General features: G+C 42.1%; 1 protein-coding gene and 1 non-coding gene across 2 annotated transcripts in view; one reads left to right on the forward strand and one right to left on the reverse strand.

Annotated features, from left to right (window-relative positions):
* LOC127001069 (lipase lipl-1-like) overlaps positions 1-22910 on the forward strand; it is a 42432-nt gene that overhangs the window by 14906 nt on the left and 4616 nt on the right. Inside the window, exons 3-10 of the mRNA XM_050865239.1 lie at positions 4273-4426; positions 6676-6968; positions 8835-8926; positions 14292-14406; positions 15847-15997; positions 16759-16851; positions 18183-18344; positions 19352-19436. Coding sequence (XP_050721196.1) covers positions 4273-4426; positions 6676-6968; positions 8835-8926; positions 14292-14406; positions 15847-15997; positions 16759-16851; positions 18183-18344; positions 19352-19436 — 1145 coding nt within the window. The remainder of the gene's footprint in view (positions 1-4272; positions 4427-6675; positions 6969-8834; positions 8927-14291; positions 14407-15846; positions 15998-16758; positions 16852-18182; positions 18345-19351; positions 19437-22910) is intronic.
* Positions 7826-7897, reverse strand: Trnah-gug (transfer RNA histidin (anticodon GUG)). Its single transcript has one exon. It is a non-coding gene; the product is annotated as a tRNA-His (tRNA).

A 22910-nucleotide genomic window follows, 5' to 3' on the forward strand; every position in this document is an offset into this window, starting at 1 on the left:
AAAAGTAAGACAAAAAGTAGAGGAAGTGAAATGGAGTACATGTAGTAAGAAAAGTAAGACAAAAAAGTAGACGAAGTAAAAATAAGTAAAAAGTAAGACAGAAAAGTAGAGGAAGTAAAAAATAAGTAAAAAGTAAGACAAAAAAGTAGAGGAAGTAAAAATATAAGTAAAAAGTAAGACAAGAAAGTAGAGGATGTAAAAAATAAGTAAAAAGTAAGACAAGAAAGTAGAGGAAGTAAAAAAATAAGTAAAAAGTAAGAAAAAAGTAGAGGAAGTAAAAAAATAAGTAAAAAGTAAGACAAAAAAGTAGAGGAATTAAAAAAAAGTAAAAAGTAAGACAGAAAAGTAGAGGAAGTAAAAAAATAAGTAAAAAGTAACAGAAAAGTAGAAGCAAAAAAATAAATATAAAAAAGTAAGACAGAAAAGTAGATGAATTAGAAAAATAAATGAAGTAAAAAAAGTAAAACAGAAAAATAGAAGAAGTAAGAAAAAGGAGGAGTAGTAAAAACAGTAAAGTAAAAAAAAGTAAAGAAAATAAAACGTAACAATTTTTTTTTTTTTTTTTACAGTAGAGGAAGCAGCTGAAGGACGAAAAAAATAAAAGAAAATGGTTGGAAATGGTGGTAAAAAGTAACATGTTCTCAAGTGGAGGAGAAAATGGGGCCAGTGTATAATTTTCCTTTCTTTTTTCATTGTCCTTCATTTTTTTTTTTTTTTTTCATTTTCGTAAACTAACAAGTCACTCTCGATGTCAAATAAAAGTGCTTGTCATCTGTCATTCACCACCACCACCACCATCACCACCATCACCACCATCACCACCACCACCATCACCACCACCACCACCACCACCATCACCACCACCACCATCACCACCACCACCACCATCACCACCACCACCACCATCACCACCACCACCACCACCATCACCACCACCACCACCATCACCACCACCGCCATAGTGATCAAGTTGATGGAGAGAAAAAAAACTAACTTGCATGTCCATGCCTGAAAAATTGAGGGAGGGAGGGAGGGAGGGAAGGGAGAGAAGGGAAGGGAGAAAAGGAGGGGAGAGGAAGAGAAGGGAAAGGAAGAGAAGGGGAAGGGTTGGAGAGGGAAAAGGACGAAGGGTAGGGAGGGAAGGGAAAGAAAGGGAAAGGGAAGGAAAGGAAGGGAAAGGAAGGGAAGGGTAAGGAAAGGAAGGGGAAGGAAAGGGAGAGGAGTGAAAGGAAGGGAAGGGAGAGGAAGGGAAGGGGAAGGGAGGGGAGGGAACGGAAGGGAAAGGAAGGGAAGGGTAAGGAAAGGAAGGGGAAGGAAAGGGAGAGAAGTGAAAGGAAGGGAAGGGAGAGGAAGGGAAGGGAGAGGAAGGGAAGGGGAAGGAAGGGAAGGGAGAGGAAGGGAAAGAAAGGACAGGAGAGGAAGAGAAGGGAAAAGAAGAGAAGGGGAAGGGTTGGAGTGAGAGAAGGGACGAAGGGAAGGGAGGGAAGAGAAAGGAAGGGAAGGAGAAGGAAAGGAAGGGAAAGGAAGGGAAGGGGAAGGGTTGGGGTGAGAAAAAGGACGAAGGGAAGGAAATGAAGGGAAGGGGAAGGAAAGGAGGGGAGAGAGAAGGGACAAAGGGAAGGGAGGGAAGGGAAAAGAAGGGAAGGGAGAGGAAGGGAAGGAAAGGAGGGGAGAGAAAAGGCACGAAAAAGACCATGAAGGAGAGACTCGCAGTTAATAGATAAAAAAAAAATGACAGGGAGGAGGAAGGGAGGGAGAGAGGAAAACATGACGCAACACGAAGAGGAGGAGGAGGAGGAGGGAAAGGGTTGGGAGGGAACGAGAATATCAGAATGAAAATGGAGTGAGTGGGAGTTGGAGGAGGAGGAGGAGGAGGAAGAGGAGGAGGAGGAGGAGGAGGAGGAGGAGGAGGAGGAGGGAAAGGTTTGGGAGGGAACGAGAATATCAGAATGAAAATGGATTGAGTGGGAGTTGGAGGAGGAGGAGGAGGAGGAGGAGGAGGAGGAGGAGGAGGAGGAGGAGAAAGGTTGGGAGGGAACGAGAATATCAGAATGAAAATGGAGTGAGTGGGAGTTGGAGGAGGAGGAGGAGGAGGAGGAGGAGGAGGAGGAGGAGGAGGAGGAGGAGGAAAGGTTGGGAGGGAACGAGAATATCAGAATGAAAATGGAGTGAGTGGGAGTTGGAGGAGGAGGAGGAGGAGGAGGAGGAGGAGGAGGAGGAGGAAAGGGTTGGGAGGGAACGAGAATATCAGAATGAAAATGGAGTGAGTGGGAGTTGGAGGAGGAGGAGGAGGAGGAGGAGGAGGAGGAGGAGGAGGAGGAGGAGGGAAAGGGTTGGGAGGGAACGAGAATATCAGAATGAAAATGGAGTGAGTGGGAGTTGGAGGAGGAGGAGGAGGAGGAGGAGGAGGAGGAGGAGGAGGAGGAGGGAAAGGGTTGGGAGGGAACGAGAATATCAGAATGAAAATGGAGTGAGTGGGAGTTGGAGGAGGAGGAGGAGGAGGAGGAGGAGGAGGGAAAGGGTTGGGAGGGAACGAGAATATCAGAATGAAAATGGAGTGAGTGGGAGTTGGAGGAGGAAGAGGAGGAGGAGGAGGAGGAGGAAGAGGAGGAGGAGGAGGGAAAGGGTTGTGATTGAACGAGAATATCAGAATGAAAATGGAATGAGTGGGAGTTGGAGGAGGAAGAGGAGGAGGAGGAGGAGGAAGAGGAGGAGGAGGAGGGAAAGGGTTGGGAGGGAACGAGAATATCAGAATGAAAATGGAATGAGTGGGAGTTGGAGGAGGAGGAGGAGGAGGAGGAGGAGGAGGGAAAGGGTTGGGAGGGAACGAGAATATCAGAATGAAAATGGAGTGGGAGTTGGAGGAGGAGGAGGAGGAGGAGGAGGAGGAGGGGAAAAAAAACGTATACAGTTCTGGTCTTTGCTTCTTTAGATGACGAAGAAAGTGACCAACCCATGTAACACACACACACACACACACACACACACACACACACACACACACACACACACACACACACACGCCTTCAGCTTTATGCAAGTCACAAAAAATATTATGTGTTTTTATCAATGTTTGTTTGTGTGTGTGTTTGTGTGTGTGTCGTTTTTGGTGCTCCTTTTTTTTTCTTGTTTGGTGTTAAGTCACTTGTTATTATTATTATTATTATTATTATTATTATTATTATTAGAAGAGGAGGAGGAGGAGGAGGAGGAGGAGGGGTGATGATGGCGGTAGTGGGGAGGAAGAAAGGAAAAAATAAATGAAAGAATGAAAGAAAGAAAGAAAGAAAGAAAGAAAGAAAGAAATAGAAGAAAAAAAGTACTTGTGACAGTTGGTTAAGGCGATGGTGACAGCTGTGATTTAGTGGTGGTGGTGGTGGTGGTGATGGTAGTGGTGGTGGTGGTGGTGGTGGTGGTGGTGGTGGTGGTGATGATGGTGGTGGTGGTGGTAGTGATGGTGGTGGTGATGGTGATGGTGGTAGTGGTAGTGATGGTGGTGGTGATGATGATGATGGTGGTGGTGGTGGTGGTGGTGGTGGTGGTGGTGGTGATGATGATGGTGGTGATGATGGTGGTTGTGGTGGTAATGATGATGGTGGTGATGATGATGATGGTGATGGTGGTGGTGGTGGTGGTGGTGAATAACAGATGACAAGCACTTTTATTTGACATCGAAAGTGACTTGTTAGTTTACGAAAATGAAAAAAAAAAATGGACAAAAAAAAGAAAGGAAAATAATAGTCCCCCTTTTTTTTCCCCTCCACTTGATAACGTGTTCCCTATCTCCTCTTTCCCTCTCCTCCCTCTATCTATATCTCCTTCTCCTCCTCCTCCTCCTCCTCCTCCTCCTCCTCCTCCTCCTCCTCCTCCTCCTCCTTTGATCTCTTTTCTAACACTCGTACGTTACAATATCCATATGTTATACTACTTCTCCTCCTCCTCCTCCTCCTCCTCCTCCTCCTCCTCCTCTTCTTCTCTCTTCTTCTTCTCTCTCCTCTTTCTAATTTCTCTCTTTCATATATCTTTTTCTTCCCTCTCTTTCATTATTTTTTTTTCTTTTCATCAGAAGCTTCTCTTCTTCTTATAAATTCTCCCTTTTTTCCTTCCTATGCCTCGTTTTTTTTCTCTTGGTTCATCTCTCCTCTCCTCCTTTTCTTTCTCTCCTCTCTCTGACTCCTTATGTTCTTATGTTCATTAATCTCACTAACCATAACTTTATCTCTACTCTCCCTCAACCTAAGCTTATGGTATCCTGTCTTTACTCTTCCCCAGACGGCCCCAGCACGTAGCAACCCTGGCAACACTACTCCTGGCTATGGTGACGCAGGGGGGAGGAAGGGAAAGCGACCAGGTGACCGTCGCTAACTACCTGCACAGCCCCAACCTATCAGGCCTCACCGAGCACCCAGACGCCAGGCTCTCCACGGTGATTCTTATATTATGTTGATTTTTGTGTTTGCTTGGTTTTTTTCTTTGGTGTTCTTTCTTGTTGGTTTTGATAAGTGAGTGTTTTTTTGTGTTTTTTATTCTTCTTCGTCTTCTTCTTCTTCTTCCTCTTTCTCTTCTTCTTTCTCTTCTTTCTCTTTCTTTTATCTTCTTGTTCTTGTTTTCTTCCTCTTCTTCGTTTTCCTCTTCTTGTTTTTCTTCTTCTCCTCCCTTTTCTTCTTCTTCCTCTTCTTCTTTTTCTCTCTTTTCCTTCACTTCTTCTAGTTCTTCTTGTTCTTGTTCTTCTTCTTCTTCATCTTCTTCTTCATCTACTTCTTCTTCTTTTTCTCCTTCTTCTTCTTCTTCTTCTTCTTCATTATCATCTTCTTTATCTTATTCTTCTTTTTTTCTTCTTCTTCTTCTTCTTCTCTTGTTTTCTTTGTTTATTTTCCTCTGCTTCCTCGTCTTTTTCCATCTTTTGTTTTTTTCCCTGATTCTCTTTCTTCTTTTTGTTTTCCTTTCATTTACTTGTTTGTTTTCTCTTGTTTTCTTCCTTTTGATATTTTTTTCCTTTTTCTCCTTCTCTCTTTTTCTTCTCCTGTTTCCTTTCTTTCTTTCTTTCTCTTTTTATGTTTTCTCTATACGTCATTCTAAACTACTTCACATTTTCCTCTTTCCTCGTTCTTCTTCCTCTTGACAATTCCTCTTAATTCTCTTTTTCCTTCTCTTGTTTTCTTATCTCCTCTCTTTCTCCTCTTCTCGATTTCTTTTGTTCTTTCTTTGTTTCCTTCTTTTTTCTCTGCCTCCTCCTTTCTCTCTCTTATTTCCTTCTCTTGTTTTTTTTCTTTATTTCCTTCTTTCTCTCTCCTCGATCTGTCTCATCTCTTTCTCCTCTCTTTTCCTTTTGTTTCTCCTTTGTTTCATTCTTTCTCTCTCTCTTATTTCCTTCTCTTGTTTTTTTTCTTTATTTCCTTCTTTCTCTCTCCTCTGTCTCCTTCTCTCTTTCTCCTCTCTTCTCCTTTTGTTTCTCCTTTGTTTCACTATTTCTCTCTCCTCTTATTTTACTCTTTTGCTCTTCCTCTATTTCCTTCTCTCTCTCTTTTCTTGCTTTCATTTTTCCTGTCTCCTTTCTTTTTCCTCTTCTCTCCTTTTATATTCCTCTTTATCCTTTCTCTTTTCGGATCATGTAAGATTAAGTTAAGAAAGGACAGGTGGAGGGTGGGAAGGAGATAACGAAGGGGGAGCGAGAAAGGAGAAAAGGAGGGAGGGAGGTAGGAAGGGAAGGTGTAAGGTTAAAGGTTTACTGTTTGTGTTGGTAAGACTGAGTGTATTTGCTTGTCGCTGCCTCATAGGTGTGCTGGGTAAACACTGACTTCCTGCTTGTGTGTGTGTGTGTGTGTGTGTGTGTGTGTGTGTGTGTGTGTGTGTGTGTGTGTGTGTGTGTGTGTGTGTGTGTGTGTGTGTGTTCTTCTTCTTCTTGAGAGTTGTCGAAAAGAAGAAAAAAAACGGAAATAGCGAATATTGATGAAAAAAAAATAATTGCAACGCATGTTCGTTTTGTAAGATAACGATGATTTTTAAGAGAGAGAGAGAGAGAGAGAGAGAGAGAGAGAGAGAGAGAGAGAGAGAGAGAGAGAGAGAGAGAGAGAGAGAGAGAGAGAGAGATAACAACATCCACATCGGTCTATCATCTGCCAACCTTATCAGCTCAACATTACTGATTCATCTCTTTAGACATCGTTTTCAGAGTTTGCATCTCCCACTCTCTCTCTCTCTCTCTCTCTCTCTCTCTACCTATCTATCTATCTATCTATCTCACTGCTCTCCCTAGCTAACAATCCCTTTCTAGCTCTCTCGCTCTCAAAAACAACACTCCAAGAATACCACCTAACTCCATCCATTAATTTTCATATCCTCTTTTTCCACATCCTCATCCACATCCTCTCAATCAATTCATTCCCTACCAAACAGTTCCTTTCCATTACTCTCTCGTTCTGAAAAACCCATACCCCAAGAACCCCAACCTAACTCCACCTGACCATCTTCATAACCAGTCTCTCCATACTCTTCCCCAGCGCCTGAGTTGATAAGACGTCTAGAATACTCCATCCAGAAACACGAAGTCGTATACCGAGAACCAAATAGTCCCTTTCTCTAGCTCTCTCGCTCTCAAAAACCACACCTCAAGAACCCCAACCTAACTCCACCTGACCATCTTCCTAACCAGCCTTTCCATACTCTTCCCCACAGCCTGAGTTGATCAAGCGAAGAGGTTACCCTATCGAGATACACGAAGTCGTAACAGAGGACGGCTACATCATAGAACTGCATCGAATACCTCACGGCCGCTACCTCCAGACCAACCAATATCTCACGCCTGTTACTGACCACTACAAGCCCCCCCCACCAACGAGTTATGGACAGTACCCGCAGATGCCTTCCCCGCACTACACAGCCCCCGACGTGTATGGGGATGTGTCGAACCATGTTGATGAAGGGAGGAGATGGAGAAGAGATGGAAGAAATGAGACTTACGGAAGAAGGTGAGTAAAAGAGGAGGGAAAGAGAGATAGAAGAGGTGAGATTGAGATATAGAAAGAGAGACAAGTATAGAAAGGTATCGAAAAACATGGATAAAAGAGAATTGGGGAAACTATAAAAGAAATGAGACATAGGGACGAAGGTAAGTACAGAGAAAGAGAAAGAGAGAGATAGAAAGATAACCAAGTGGACGGAGAGAACAGGAGGTAACAGAGAAAGATAGAGAAAATGAGATAGAAAGAAGGAGAGATAGAGAGACAGAGATTATATGTGTTAAACCAAGGGAAGGAAGGAGATGGGAAAAGATGCAAGAAATGAGACATACAGACGAAGGTAAATAAAAAAAAAAGGAGATAGAGAGATAGAAAGAGAGACAGAGACAGAAGTAATATATGTTCAACCAAATGGACGTAGGAAGGAAGTGGAGAAAAGAAATGCAAGAAATGAGACTTACGGAAGAAGATAAGTAAAAGAAAAGAAAGAGAGAGAGAGAGAGAGAGAGAGAGAGAGAGAAACAGACAGACAGACAGACAAGAAATATAGCCTATCCAATCAAAAAAAAAAACGATATATAGATGATAGATGATAGATAGATAGATAGATGATGATAGATAGATATAAAAGGTAGGCCTATATGGACAAACTGATAGATAAAGAGAATGATAGATAACGAAATAGATACAAATAGGCACACATAGATAGATAAACAGATAAATAGAATAATAGATAGACAGGTAGATAAAGGAATGGTCAGGAAAAGTAATCTTGCTGTTAGTGAATGAAACCAAAGCAAACTAAACCGCCAGAAATGTAATCAACTTGTTCCATCGTCGAATAAAAACATTGGCTAACTGGACCTTGCCGTGACCAGGATTCGAACCTGGGTTATTGCGGCCACAACGCAATGTACTAACCACTATACGATCACGGCTGTCGAGTCCACGTCTAGGAGTCTAACGCGTGTACTAGAATATCAAAGAAAGAAAGGGGACAGGTAGAGCCAATTAACACCTTGATAAATAGATAGACAGGTAGATGATTAGGAATGAAGAGAAGGATAGATAGATAGAAAACATTTGAAACATTTGAAACATCGTGGAAGATAGATAGATATAGATAGATAGATAGATACAGATAGATAGATAACACAAAAGGATAGATATGGAAAGGTATGCATATAGATAGATAGATAGATAAATAGATTGATAGAGAGACAGGTAGATAGACAGGGAAAGGTACACATATAGAGAGAGAAATAAAGAGGTTGAGTTACTTGATTGAAAAAGATAGAGAGGAACAAAACACACACAAAAAAATAATATATAAAAAATAATAAAAATAGAAATAAAAATAAAAATAAATAAAACAATAAAAATAAATAAAATAAAAGCTCTCCCTTTCTACCCCCTTTTCCCTTCCTTACCCCCTCCCTTCTCTTCTAACCTTCCTAACCCTCCTCCTCTCTACCCCTTCCCCATCTACCCCTCTCTCCCTCTCACCCCTCCCCTCTCCCTTCCCTCTAACCCTCCTCCCTTTCCCTTCCTAACCCTCCCTCCCCCTCTCTGAACCCCCCTTCCCCCATCTCTACCCCACCTCTCTCCTTTCTCACCCCCCCTCCCCCTCTCTACCCCCTTCCCCTCTCTAACCCTCCTCCCTTTCCCTTCGTACCCCTCCTCCCCGTCCCTTCCTAACCCTCTCTCCCCCTTTTCTAACCCCCCCTCCCCCTTTCTAACCCCCCCTCTCCCCCCTTTCACACCCCCTCCCTTTTCTAATTCCCCTTCCCTTTCTAACCTCCTCCTCCCTTTTCTCACCTCCTCCTCCCTTTTCTCACCTCCTCCCTTTTCTCCCCCTCCCCTGCTCCCCCCCAGGTTGAGTCCAGATCGCAAAGTCGTGTTGGTCATCCCAGGAATCTTCGCCACCAGTGCAGATTTTGTGTTGAACGACCCCGACCAAGCGTTAGGTAAGTGGTGTTGGGGTGGTGATGAAGTGGTGTTGAAGTGGTGATGAAGTGGTGATGAAGTGGTGTTGAGGTGGTGATGAAATGGTGTTGAAGTGGTGTTGAAGTGGTGTTGAAGTGGTGATGAAGTGGTGTTGAAGTGGTGTTGAAGTGGTGTTGAAGTGGTGTTGAAGTGGTGTTGAAGTGGTGATGAAGTGGTTTAGAAGTGGTGATGAAGTGGTGTTGAAGTGGTGTTGAAGTGGTGATGAAGTGGTGTTGAAGTGGTGATGAAGTGGTGTTGAAGTGGTGTTGAAGTGGTGTTGAAGTGGTGTTGAAGTGGTGTTGAAGTGGTGATGAAGTGGTGATGAAGTGGTGATGAAGTGGTGTTGAAGTGGTGATGAAGTGGTGTTGAAGTGGTGTTGAAGTGGTGATGAAGTGGTGATGAAGTGGTGTTGAAGTGGTGTTGAAGTGGTGATGAAGTGGTGTTGAAGTGGTGTTGAAGTGGTATTGAGGTAGTGATGAAGTGGTGATGAAGTGATGATGAAGTGGTGTTGAAGTGGTATTGAGGTAGTGATGAAGTGGTGATGAAGTGATGATGAAGTGGTGTTGAAGTGGTGTTGAAGTGGTGTTGAAGTGGTATTGAGGTGGTGATGAAGTGATGATGAAGTGGTGTTGAAGTGGTGATGAAGTGGTGTTGAAGTGGTGTTGAGGTGGTGTTGAAGTGGTGTTGAAGTGGTGTTGAAGTGGTGTTGAGGTGGTGTTGAAGTGGTGATGAAGTGGTGTTGAAGTGGTGATGAAGTGGTGTTGAAGTGGTGTTGAAGTGGTGTTGAAGTGGTGTTGAAGTGGTGTTGAGGTGGTGGCGAGGTGATGAATGTGGTGGGTTTGTGATGTTTGTGTGATGGTGATGATGTTTTTTGGTGGTTTGGTGATGCAATGTGGCAATGTGATGTGGTGATGAGGTGGTGTTACTATGTGGTGGTGTTGATATGTGGTGGTGTTGATATGTGGTGTGGCGGTGGTGGTGGGGACGCGTTTTAGTAGTGGTGATACATAGTAATGGTCTGGTAATGTGGTGTTGTATTGGTGGTGGTGGTGGTGGTGGTGGTGATGGTGGTGATGGTGGTGGTGGTGGTGATGGTGGTGATGGTGGTGGTGGTGCCCTTGCCTGGTGATGGGTTCTCCCCCCACCACACACACACACACACACACACACACACACACACACACACACAGCCTCAAGGGTCTATGATGCGGAGATGAACACCGAGGCAACGCGCAAATGGCATATGCTCCCAATTATACCAAACTTTAACTTCATTGATTCTTTCTATCTCTCTATCTCTCCTTCTCTTTTACTTACCTTTCTCTGTACGTCCCATTTCTTGCATGTTTTCTCCACTTCCTTCCTACGTCCACTTGGTATGACAGATATTATTGCCCTTCTGTCTCTCTATCTCTCCTTCTCTCTATCTCATTTTCTCTATCCTTCACTGTTTATTCTTTCCTATTCTTTTCCTTTCCTCCCTTTCTCTATTTAATACTTGTCTAACTATCTATCTATCCTTCCTCCCTTTATCTTCCCTTCTTTCTTTCCTTTCTCCTTCCTTACTTCATTTTCTCGGTTTTTTCTTTATTTCTATATTCTTTTTCTCCTCTTCTTCTTCCCTTCCTTTCTATCCTTCCTCCCTTCCTTCCTTTCTCTTTCCTCCTTTCATTCCTTTCTCTTTCCTTACTTCACTTTCTCGGTTTTCTTTTCTTTATTTCTATATTCTTTTTCTCCTTTTCTTCTTCCCTTCCTTTCTCTTCTTTTCTTCTCTATCCTTCCTATCTCTTTCCTCCCTTCATTCCTTTCTCCTCCCTTGGTTTTCTTTTCTTTATTTCTACATTCTTTTTCTCCTCTTCTTCTTCTCTTCCTTTCTCTTCTCTTCTCCACCTACGCCTCTATAGATATCCTTCCTCCCTTCCTTTCCCTTATTTTCCCTTTATACCTTCCCTTATTTTACCCTTATTTCAAATTCTTGTTTCTCTTTCTCTTATTTCTACATTTTTCTCTTTATCTTCTTTCCTTTCCCTTCTCTTCTTCATCTTCGCCTCTAGATATCCTTCCTCCCTTCCTTTCCCCTACCTTCCCTTTCCTCCCTTCCCTTCTTTTACCCTTATTTCAATTTCATGTTTCTCTTTCTCTTACTTCTCCATTCTTTCTCTACTTGCCTTCTTTCCTTTCCCTTCTCCTCCTCCGCCTCTACCCTTCGTCCATTCCTTTCCCTCCCTTTCCCTCCCTTCTCCTCCCCGGGCCTCATAACGAATGCATCCCTTGTACCATCCTCCCCATCCTCCCTTTCTCCTTTTATCCTGCGTCCTTCACCTCAATACAGCCTCCCTCATCTCCTTCCCTTTCTTCCGTCCACCCTCCGTCCTCTGTAACGCTTCCTTGACATTTCCTAACAGCCTATAATCTCTCTTTTTTTGTATGCCTAGAGAGTTTTTAGTTTGTATGATTGGCGGTGGATCTGCGAAGCCTGTCTTGTTTTACGACTGTCTAGTTATTTTTTATATATATTTTTTTATGTTGCTGGAATCTATAGGAATTGTATCATATTTTTGGGGGGTGTTGAAAGTCTTCATTCGACTCTCCTGCCTTTTATTCCATCTTTCTTTCTCTCTCTCCTTCCCCTTGTATGTCTGTCTGTCTGTCTGTTTGTGTATTCCTTGAACGTGAATGATTCGTATTAAAACTTCTGTATGTTAGAATTCGCTATCAATTTTCCCTTCTGTCTCCTTTCATCCTCTTTCCACATCCCTGTCTGTCTGTCTGCCTGTCTGTCTGTCTATGTCTGTCTGTCTGTCTGTTTGTGTATTCCTTGAACGTGCATGATTCGTAATAAAACTTATGTATGTTAGAATTCGCTATTAACTTTCCCTTCTGTCTCCTTTCTTTCTGTCTCCACATCCCTGTCTGTCTGTCTGTCTGTCTGTCTGTCTGTTTGTGTATTCCTTGAACGTGAATGATTCGTATTAAAATTTCTGTGTGTTAGAATTCGCTATCAACTTTCCCTTCTGTCTCCACATCCCTGTCTGTCTGTCTGTCTGTCTGTCTGTCTGTCTGTTTGTGTATTCCTTGATCGTGCATGATTCGTATTAAAACTTCTGTATGTTAAAATTCGCTATCGACTTTCCCTTCTGTCTCTTTTCTTTCTGTCTATCTGTTTGTCTGTCTGTCTGTCTATCCCTCGAATGTACAGTACTCGTATTGCTCAAACTTCTGTATGTTAGAATTCGTTATCAACTTCTTCCTTTCTATCCTTTCTCTTTCTCTCTCCCTCTCCCTGTCTGTCTGTCTATCTGTCTGTCTGTCTGTCTATCCCTTGAATGAACAGGAATCTATCACACAGACTTATGGATGTTAGAGTTCTTTATCCACTTTTCCTTCCTCCTATTTCCTCTTTTTTCTCTCTTTCTTTCCCAGTCTGTCTATCTGTCTATCTATCGTCTTTTCCTCCCATCCTCTGTCCACTTCATCCTTTCCTCATCATCTGTCCTTCCCTTTCTTTTCTCTCACATTCTGTCTTTCCCTTCCTTTCCTCCCATCTTAGAATTTTTTTATCCACTTCTCCCTCCCACCCTCTCTTTCATTTTCTATTTGTCTGTCTATCTATCTGTCTGTCTATCTGTCTGTCTGTCTGTCTCGTTCGTTATTTCGTTTATCGTCTTCATGTTCTTTAATAAATCTGTAAGTCATAAAATACTATAACGTCTACTAGTATATATTGTTTTCTTCTTCCTCCTCTTTATTTTCTTTTTCCTCTCTCTCTTATTCTTCCTTAAAAACCTACAACATCTATTAGTGTGTTTCCATCTTCTTCCTTCTCTTAATTCACCTTCTTTTTCTTCTCTCTCTTCTTCCTTAAAAACCTACAACATCTATTAGTATATTCTTGTTTTCTTTCTCCTCTTTATCTTCTTTTTCTTCTCTCTCTTCTTCTTCCTTAAAAACCTACAACATCTATTAGTGTATTTCCATCTTCTTCCTTCTCTTAATTCACCTTCTTTTTCTTCTCTCTCTTCTTTCTTAAAACATTACAACATCTATTAATATATTCTCATTTTCTTCCTTTCCTTTACCTTCTCTTTCTTCTCTTTTTTCTTCTTTCTAAAAATACTACAACATCTATTAATATATTCTCATTTTCTTCCTTTCCTTCACCTTCTCTTTCTTCTCTTTCTTCTTCTTTCTAAAAGTACCACAACATCTATTACTATATTCTTGTCTTCCTCCTCCTCTTTGTCTTCTTTTTCTTCTTTCTCTTCTTCTTTCTTAATATACGACAACATCTATTAACATATTCTCATCTCCTTCCTTCTCTTCATCTTCTTTCCTCTCTCTATATATTCTTTCTTAAAACACTAAAACATCTATTCTCGTATTTCTTTTGCTCTTTACCTTCTCTTTCTTCTCCTTTCTTTGTCTGGTTCTAATTACAGAGCCTAAAGGACGAAAGGGTAGGGTAGGGAGGAGAAAATGATAAGAGGGAGAAAAGATATGGAGATGAAGAAGGGGAAGGAGGGGGAGAAGAAGGGGGGAGGAGAAGAGGTTTTAAAAGAGGGTTTCGCGAGACAGTAATTGGGTTTAGGATCCTTTTAAATCTACGGCAAGGACAGGAAGGTGAAAGGGAGGAAGAGAAAGTTTTTAGTGTGAGCCAGATGGAGGGAGGAGAGAGAGAAGAGAGAGGAGGGAGGAGGGAGGGAAAGAGAGGTAGAGAGACTAATGAAGTAAGAATAGATATTGAAGAGGACAAGGAAGGGAGAGAAGAAGGGATGGACGGAGAAGAAAGGGGAAATATAATAAAGAAAGGATTAGTAAAGAATATAATAAAAAGGAAATAATGAGTGTTTGATAGGAGTTTATGGAGATGAAGGAAGAGGAGGAGAAGGAGGAGGAGGAAGAGGAAGAGGAAGAGGAGGAGGAGGAGGAAGAGGAAGAGGAGGAGGAGGGAGAGGAAGAGGAAGAGGAGGAGGAGGAGGAGGAAGAGGAGGAGGAGGAGGAGGAGGAGGAGGAGGAGGAGGAAGAGGAGGAGGAGGAAGAGGAAGAGGAAGAGGAAGAGGAGGAGGAGGAGGAGGAGGAGGGGGGAGAGGAAGAGGAAGAGGAAGAGGAGGAGGAGGAGATATAGAGGTGTAAGATAAGGAAAAGGAGAAGATAGATAGAATTGGAGAAGAGGAAACGAGAAAAATAGAGGCAAGTCTATCAATCGATCAATAGAAAACAAATAAATAACAAACAAACACTAGGAAGGAATTACACTACTACTACTACTACTACTACTACTATTACCGCCACCACCAACACCACCAACACTATTACCAAAACCCTTTCCCTTCCCTTCCTCCGCAGCCTTCATCCTGGCCGACCAAGGGTATGATGTCTGGCTTGGCAACTATCGCGGCAACTTTTACGGCCGGAGACACAAGTACCTCAGCCCCTCGGACCCCGCCTTCTGGGACCATACGTGAGTGGGTTGCCCGCTGTCACGTGGTATTCCTCTTCGCTAACTTAACTTTTTGATCGTCTTTGTTGAGTTTGATTCCTTTGTGATTCTTTATTTTTTCTTTTCCCTCTATTTAAATCTTCTCTTTTCTGATTTTTCTTTTATTTTCTATTTTTTTCCCTTAACTCACTTTTCTTGTAGTCTTTTGATCCTTTTTTCTGCTTTATTTACTTTTTTTCCTTCCTTTTTTTCAGCCTCCAAGTTCTCTTCTTTCCTCTTTTTCTCATTCTTTTCATCTTTCCTACGAGTAATTCCTTTTCTTCTAATCTTCTGATCCTCTTTTCTGCTTCTATTTCCATTTTTCTCTCTTCTTAATTTTCTTACCTACCCTTTACTGCCTCTGAATTTTCTTCCTTTCTTTTTTTATCTTCCTACTGAACCTTCTAATCTTCTTTTATTGAGTGATTCGTTTTCTTGTAGTTTTCTTTTATCATCCTCTTTTCTGCCTCTGTTTCCTTTTTCTCTATTTTTCTTCTATTCTTTTCTTCTATTCTTTTCTATTCTTCTTTTCTATTCTTTCCTCACTTCTCTTTTTTCAGCCTTTTGATCCTCTCTTCTGCCACTATTTCCTTGTTTCTCTTCTTCTTTCTCCTCTCTTTTTCCAGCCTCTTAATTCTCTTCTTTCCTTTCTTTTATTTTGAACCTTTTAATCTTCTTTCTCTTCCTCTTTTCTCTTCCTCTTTCTTCTCTCTTCTCTATCCTTATCAAACATGCACTTCTTTCCCTTCCTCTCTTCTCTTTTTTTCTTCTCTCTTTTCTATCCTTATCAAACATGCACTTTTTTCTCTTCCTCTCTTCTCTTGTTTCTTTTCTCTTCTCTATCCTTATCAAACATTCCCCTCCTTTCCCTTCCTCTCTTCGTGTTCTCCTCTATCCTTTTCAAACATCGCCCCCTTTTCCCTGCCTCTCTCCTTGTCCTCTTTCTTCTCTATTTTCATTATATTTCTTTCCTCTCTTCTTCCATAATTCGAATTCAAGTTGAACAAAAAACTATTTCAAACTAATCTCTTCTGTTTAATTTTCTGTTCTTCCTTTCCGCCATTTTATCTTTCTTTCCGGGCCCTGTCTCTTCCATTCCTCATTTTAATCTTCTTTCCCATTCAAATCTCCTTTCCCACTCTTTATTCTCCTTCTTCTTCTTCTTCGTCTTCGTCTTCATCTTCGTTTTCTACATCTTCTTACTTTTCACCCTCTTATCTTTCTTTCCGGGCCCTGTCTTTTCCATTTCTCCTTTTAATCTTCTTTCCCATTCAAATCTCCTTTCCCACTCTTTATTCTCCTTCTTCTTCTTCTTCGTCTTCGTTTTCTTCATCTTCTTACTTTTCCCCCTTTATCCTCTTTCCCCACCCTTAGTAACCCCTTTGCCCTCCCTTACTCCCTCTCTTCTTCCCTCACGTGTAGATGGAACGAGTTGGCGAGGTTGGATGTCCCCGCACAGTTGAGCTATGTGCGCGAGGTGAGCGGGTCGGCGAGGGTCAGCTACGTCGGCTACTCTATGGGAACCTCGCTCTTCTTCGCCATGTTCTCCTACTACCCCGAGATGACCTCCTGGGTGGGTATGCTGGGTGATTCTTCTTGTTGTTCTCGTTTGTTTGTTTTTCTTTTTTTCTTCGTCTTCGTCTTTATCTTCGTCTTTGTCTTCTTCGTCTCCTTTTGCTTGTTTGTTTTTTGTTGTTGTTGTTGTCTTGTTTTTGTTCTTCTTCTGCTTCTTCTTTTCTTGTTTTCTTTTTCTTTTTTTCTGTCTTCTTTTACTTTTTCTGTCTTCTTTTTCTTTTTCTGTTTGTTTTTCTTCCTTTTCTTCTCTTTGCTTTTTCTTCTACTTCTTATTCTTCTTCCCTTCCTTCTCTTCTTCTTTTTCTTCTTCTTTTCCTTTTTCTTCTACTTCCTCCTCCTCCTCTTCTTCTTCTTCTTCTTCTTCTTCTTCTTCTACTTCTTCTTCTTCTTCTTCTTCTTTTTCTTCTTCTTCTTCTTCTTCTTCTTCTTCTTCGGCTGGTTATTTTCTTATTCTGGCGACACTTTTTTATGTCTGTCTGTCTCTTTCTCTCTTTCATTTCTTCCTCCTTCTCCTCCTCCTCCTCCTCCTCCTCCTCCTTCATCTCCAAAAACTCCTATCAAACATCTAATGTCTATTTTCTTTATATTCTTTGCCTATCCTTTCCTCTTTTCCTCTCCTCCTCCTCCTCCTCCTCCTCCTCCTCCTTCCCTACCTCTCCTCCACATCTCCTATCAACCCCTCCTTATCTACTCAGCAAAGTCTCCCCTTAAACTTCTCACACCTCACCTCCGTTTTCTTTACCTCTTCTCTCCCCACAGGTTAGGTCCATGGTCGCCCTCGCCCCCGTGGGTTACATATACCACCGTGCGCTTCCCCTGGGCCTGCTGTCACCCTTCTACCCCCTGATTGAGGTAAGGAAAGAGGGGGAGTTGAAAGGGAGGAGCGGAAACAGGAAGGGATTGAAGGGACTAAGGGAAGGAAGAAAGGAAGATGGGAAGTTGAAAAGTTTGCATAAGGGAAAGGAAGGAAGGAAGGAAAGAAAGAAAGAAGGAAGGAAGGAGAAAGCTTGAATGAAAGAATAAGGATGAGGAAACCAAGAAGACAGAAGGGAAAAACGGAGATTCGCAGAAGGAAAGGAAAGAAAGGAAGGAAGAGGAGGAAGGAGGAAAGGAGGAGAGGTGAAGGAAATAGAAGAATGAGGAATGTACCAATGGAAGAGAAGGGAAAAAGTGAAAAATGAGAAGATAGGAAAATAAAAAAAGAAAGGAAAATGGAAGGGTGAAGGGAGAGGAAGGCGAATGAGGGAAACAGAAGGAAAAGGAGAAAGGGGAAAGATAGGAAAAGGAAAAGAAAGAAAGAAAGGAAGGAGGGAGAAAGGAATGGTGAAGAAAGCAAGAGAAAGGAAAAAGAAAAATATATGAAGAGAGAGAGAGAGAGAGAGAAGAGAAGAAGAAAGGAAATAAAAAAGAAGAAAAAGAAGGAAAAGAAGAAAAATAAAGGAAGGAGATGATGAAGAGGGAAAAGGACAAAAAGAAAAAGAAGAAAAAGAAGAAAAAGAAGGAAAAAGATGAAGAAGAAAAAGAAAAAGAAGAAGAAAACAAATAAGAAAAGGCAAATCAAATAAACAACAACAATATGCAAATAGTAAGAAATTTTGAAACCTAAAAAAAAAAAAGAAATACATGAATTGAACGAGTCATAGGAATGGTCTCTCTCTCTCTCTCTCTCTCTCTCTCTCTCTCTCTCTCTCTCTCTCTCTCTCTCTCTCTCTCTCTCTCTCTCTCTCTCTCTCTCTCTCTCTCTCTCTCTCTCTCTCTCTCTCTCTCTCTCTCTCTCTCTCTCTCTCTCTCTCTCTCTCTCCTTCCATTTTTCACCCTCTTCCCTCTCTTCCTTTCTCTCTCCCTCCTCTACCTTCTAATCTTCCTTCCCTTCCTCTCCTTTCATTTTTCATCTTTCCTCTCTTCCTTTCTCTCTCCCTCCTCAACCTTCTAATCTTTCTTCCCTTCCTCTCTTCTTTTCCTTTTCTTCTCCCTTTCACATTCTCCTCTCCTAACCTCATTCCCTGCTCTTCCATCCCCTTCCTCCTCTTCTTCTCTTCCCTTCTTCCTTTCTCTCTCTTCCTCCTCAACCTTCTAATCTTCCTTTCCTTCCTCTCTACTTTTCCCTTTTCATCTCCCCTTTCACATTCTCCTCTCCTAACCTCATCCCCTTTCTCTTCCATCCCATCCTACGCATCCTACAGAGAGTCCTACAGCGGGCGGGCATCCTGGAGCTCCTTCCCCTGATGCCAGACTCGAGGGCGCCCCAAAAGGCTGCGTTCTGTGGCCCTTACTCCCCCACGAGGCCCGTTTGTGTGTTCATTCAGCAGTTTCAGACAGGGTTCAACCGCGAGTATATTGATAAGGTAAGTGGGTGTTGGGGAAGGAGGGAAGGGGAGGGGGGAAGGAAGGAAGGGAAGAGAGGGAGGAAAGAAGGAAGAAATATAAGAAAGAAAGATAGATAGAAAGAAAGAAAGAGAGGGAGAAAAAACGATATCAAGAAAGATTGAAAGAGAAAGAAAGTTAGAAGGATGGAAAGAAAGAGAGGGAGGGAGGGAGGGGGAAGGAAGGGAGGGAAGAAAGGGAGGAAAGAAGGAAGGAAGATAAAAAAAGAAACATAGAAAGAAAGAAAGAGAGAAAAAACGATATAAAGAAAGAAAGAAAGAGAAAGAAAGTTAGAAGAATGGAAAGAAAGAAAGAAAGAAGGTAAGGAAAAGGGAAGGAAATAAAATAAAAAGAAGGAAGGAGGGAAGGGAGTAAAGAAAGGAGAGAAGAAGAGGGTTTAAAAGTAGTAGTAGTAGTAGTAGTAGTAGTAGTAGTAGTAGTAGTAGTAGTAGTAGTAGTAGTAGTAGTAGTAGTAGTAGTAGTAGTAGTAGTAGTAGTAGTAGTAGTAGTAGTAGTAGGAGGAGGAGGAGGAGGAGGAGAAGGAGGAGGAAATAATAAGATAACTAAATGAAAAAAAGAAATAAATAATCAAATAAACGTAAACTTCTCTCTCTCTCTCTCTCTCTCTCTCTCTCTCTCTCTCTCTCTCTCTCTCTCTCTCTCTCTCTCTCTCTCTCTCATTTCTTTTCTTTATTTTCCTCACTTTTTTTCTTTTCATTACTTTCCTTTTCGTCACTTTTCTTCTTGTCTTTTCATTTATTTTTTTCTTGTCTTTTCTTCTTTCCTCTCTCTCTCTCTCTCTCTCTCTCTCTCTCTCTCTCTCTCTCTCTCTCTCTCTCTCTCTCTCTCTCTCTCTCTCTCTCTCTCTCTCTCACACTCTCTCCCTCACCCCCCCTCTCTCCCTCACCCCCCCCTCTCTCCCTCACCCCCCCCTCTCTCCCTCACCCCCCCCTCTCCCTCACCCCCCCCTTCTCTCCCGCACCTTCAGGAGTATCTGCCCGTCATCCTCGCCCACTTCCCCGCCGGTGCAAGTTACAAAGTGTTCGTCCACCTTCTGCAGCTCCATGCCTCCCGTAAGTGTGGGGGGGAGGGGGGGAGAGGAAGGAATAGAGGGGGGGGAGAGAGGGGAAGAAGGAAAGAAGGAAGAGAGAGGAGTGTGTCGGGAAGGGGAAGGATAGGAATGGGAAGAAGTGAAGGAAGAGAGGAAAAAGGAAAGAAGGAAAAGAGAGAAGTGTGTTGGGAAGAGGAAGGATAGGAAGGGGAAGAGGTGAAGGAAGAGGGGAAGGAGATGGGTGGAAGAGGAGGTGTGTAGTGGGGATGGGGAGGGGAGGAAAGGGAAGGAGAGGAAGGGGTGGAGGGAAGGGGGAGAGAGAGGAGATAGAGAAAGAGAAGTGGATTTTGATTTCTCCATTTACCAAATTTTATGCAGCTGTTCTTTTTCTTTTTTTTTTTTCTTCTTTTTTCATGTGTTCTTTCTCTTTTCTCCTATTCATTTGTTTTTCTTTTTCTTCTATTTTCTTCTTTTTCTTCTTTTTTTCATGTGTTCTTTTTTCATGTGTTCTTTCTCTTTTCTTTCTTCTTCTTTTTCTCTTTTTTCTTCTTCTTTTCTTCTTTTCTTTTTTCTTTTCTTTTTGTTTTCTTTTTCTTTCTTTCTTTCTTCCTTTTTCTTTCTCCTTTTCTTTTTCTTTTTCTTCTTTTTCTTCCCTTCTTCTTTCTTTCTTTCCTCTTTACTTTTCTTTTTCTTTTTTCATCTCTTTCTTTTTTTTCTTCCTTTTTTTCCTCTTCTTTTCTTTCTTTCTCTTTCTTCATCCTTCTAACTCTCTTTCTCTTTTCTTTCTTTTTCTATCTTTTTCTTCTCTTTCTTTCTTTCTTTTCTCCTTCTTTTAACGTCTTGAGCTTCTTTCTTTCTTTCTTTCTTCCTCCCTATCTTTCTTCTTCCCTTTCTTTCTTTTCCTTTCTTTCGGTCCTCTCTCCCTTCTCTCTCTTTCTTTCTTTCTTTCTTTTCTCCTCTTCTCTCTTCTTTCTTTTTAACTCTCTTACCCTCTCTCTCTCTTTCTCTCTCTCTCTGGGGTACTTGGGTCTGCAGCAGGGAATGTGTAGGGGTGTAACTCAGAAGGAGGAAGCTGGTAAGAGTAGGTCAAGGACAGGCAGGTGAGTTAGGTGGGTGGGTTGGAAGGACCGCCGTTAGGTAGGGTAAGGTAAGTAAGGTAGGTAAAGTGAGGTAAGGAGGGAGGGGGAGGAGGGAAAGGTAAGGTGAAGGAAGGTGAGGGAGGAAGAAAGGAATGGAGGGAGAGGAGGGAGGAAGGAGATGGGGTAGAGTAGAAAGGTAAAGGAAGGTAAAGGGTAGAAAGGTATAGGGTAAACTTAGGTAAGGTAGGTTAAGGAGGTAAAGGAAGGTAGGTAAACAGGTAAAGTTAGGTTAGAGGTAAGGTAGTATTAAGGACAACAGTATTAGGTTGGGTAAGGTGGAAGATTAGGTTAAGTGGGGTTAAGTTAAGTTAGGTAAGGTTAGGTTGGGTTAGTAGGTATTGAGTTAGGTAAAGGAAAGGAGGAAGAGTGGAGTTAAGAGTTATTAAGTTGGGGGTAGGGTAGGGGGGTAAGGTAGAAGAAAGAAGGAAGAAAAAAGGAAGAAAGAAAAGGAAGAGGAAGAAGTAGAGGAAAAAAGAAAGAGGAAAAGAGGAGAAAGAAAAGAAAGAAAAGAAAAAGAATGAAGAAAAGAGGTCTGGGGGGGTCAGAAGAAGGGGAAGGGAGTGAGGGAGGAAGGGAAAGGGGGAAGAGAAGAGGGGATGGGGGGAGAGGAAGGGGGGAAGAGAATAGAAAGGAAAGGTGAAAGAAGAGGAGGGGGAGGAAAGGAAGGGAAGTAGGAAGAGAAAAGAAAGAAAAAAAGGAAAGGAAAGGTGGGAGAGGAACTAGAGAGGGGGAAAGTATATAGGAATAAAGAAGGAAGAAGATCCTCCAGGACCAACTTCCAAAGGTCAAAGGTTCATGGTAGGGTTTTTAATGAGTCCATCCATCCGGTTCAAAACTAAAAGAAAAAACTACCACCCGGGTCAAGAAACTTTCTTTAAATGTCACTTGGGCGAAGAAAAGGGCCGTGTCACCAATCCTCTCCTTTGGGTACAGAAATTCTCTCAAACTCTCCCTCAAGTATGTGTATACTTGGGCGTCTCTCTCTCCCCTCTCTCCGTCTCTCTCTCTCTCTCTCTCTCTCTCTCTCTCTCTCTCTCTCTCTCTCTCTCTCTCTCTCTCTCTCTCTCTCTCTCTCTCTCTCTCTCTCTCTCTCTCTCTCTCTCTCTCTCTCTCTCTCTCTCTTCTTCTTTACTTATTTTCCTTCGTTTTCTTCGTTTCTTCTTTTTTCCTCATTTTCTTCTTTTCTTCTCTTTTTCGCTTTTTTTCTTTACTTCTTTTCCTTCGTTTTCTTCGTTTTCTTCTTTTTTCCTCATTTTCTTCTTTTCTTCTTTTTTTCTCTTTTTTTCTTTACTTCTTTGCCTTCGTTGTCTTCGTTTTCTTCGTTTCTTCTTTTTTCCTCATTTTCTTCTTTTCTTCTTTTCTTTTTCTCTTTTTTTTCTTTTCTTTAATCTTCTCTCTCTCTCTCACAGGACGTAGCGCAGACGGCCTCAGAGCTCCCTAACGTGGCCCTCAACAGACGCATTCCGCTGGACTTCAATCACGCGGACTTCATGTTTGCGGAGAACGCCAACAAGCTCATCTACAGACCCGCTGTGGCATTCCTCGACTCCTATTATTAACCTCTGGCGGTGCTCTGAGCTGACAAGTTTACTGAAGATGGAAAGATTGAAGCTATGGAAAGAGTTGGGAAGAGGCGGAACGGCTAAGGTGGGGTAGAAGGGAGAGATAGGAGGCTGTTTTTACTATTCAGATGTCGATATGGAAAGGTTGAAGCTATAGGAAGGGTTGGGAGAGGAAGCGAAGGACTGATTAAGGACATGAATGAGAGAGATTAGGGTCTGTTGAGAGTATTCAGAAGTCGACGGTTGTGCCTGGTTGTCTGAAGGTGCAAAAGTTGAAGCTATAGGAAAGGATGGGAGAGGATGGAATGGCTAACGCAGGGTAAAAGGGAGATATAGAGAGTCGGTTTTGAGTATTCAGAAGTCGACGGTTGAAACGGGATGACTAAAGATGGAAAGGTCGAAGCTATACAAAGGGATGGAAGAGGGAAAGAATGGCTGACGCAGGGTAAAAGGGAGAAATAAGGGTCTGTTTTGAGGATTAAGAAGTCGACGGTTGTGACGGAATGACTGAAGATAGAAAAATCAAAGCTATGGGAACAGTTGGAAGAGGGAGAGAAGGACTGACTAGCGGTATGAAGGAGAGAGAAAAGGGTCTGTTTTTATTATTTAGAAGTCGAGGAATGAGCTGGGATGACAGAGGATGGAAAAATTGAAGCTATGGGAAAGGTTAAGAGAGGGAGAGAAGGACTGACAAAGAGTAGGATATAAGGATAAGAAATAGAGGGTTGTTTTGAGTGTTTAGAAGTCGAGGGTTGAGAAAGGATGACTGAAAATGGAAAGGTACATAGAAGCTAT

Source organism: Eriocheir sinensis, chromosome 20 (assembly GCF_024679095.1).
Source record: "Eriocheir sinensis breed Jianghai 21 chromosome 20, ASM2467909v1, whole genome shotgun sequence".
NCBI classification, from domain to species: Eukaryota; Metazoa; Arthropoda; class Malacostraca; order Decapoda; family Varunidae; genus Eriocheir; species Eriocheir sinensis.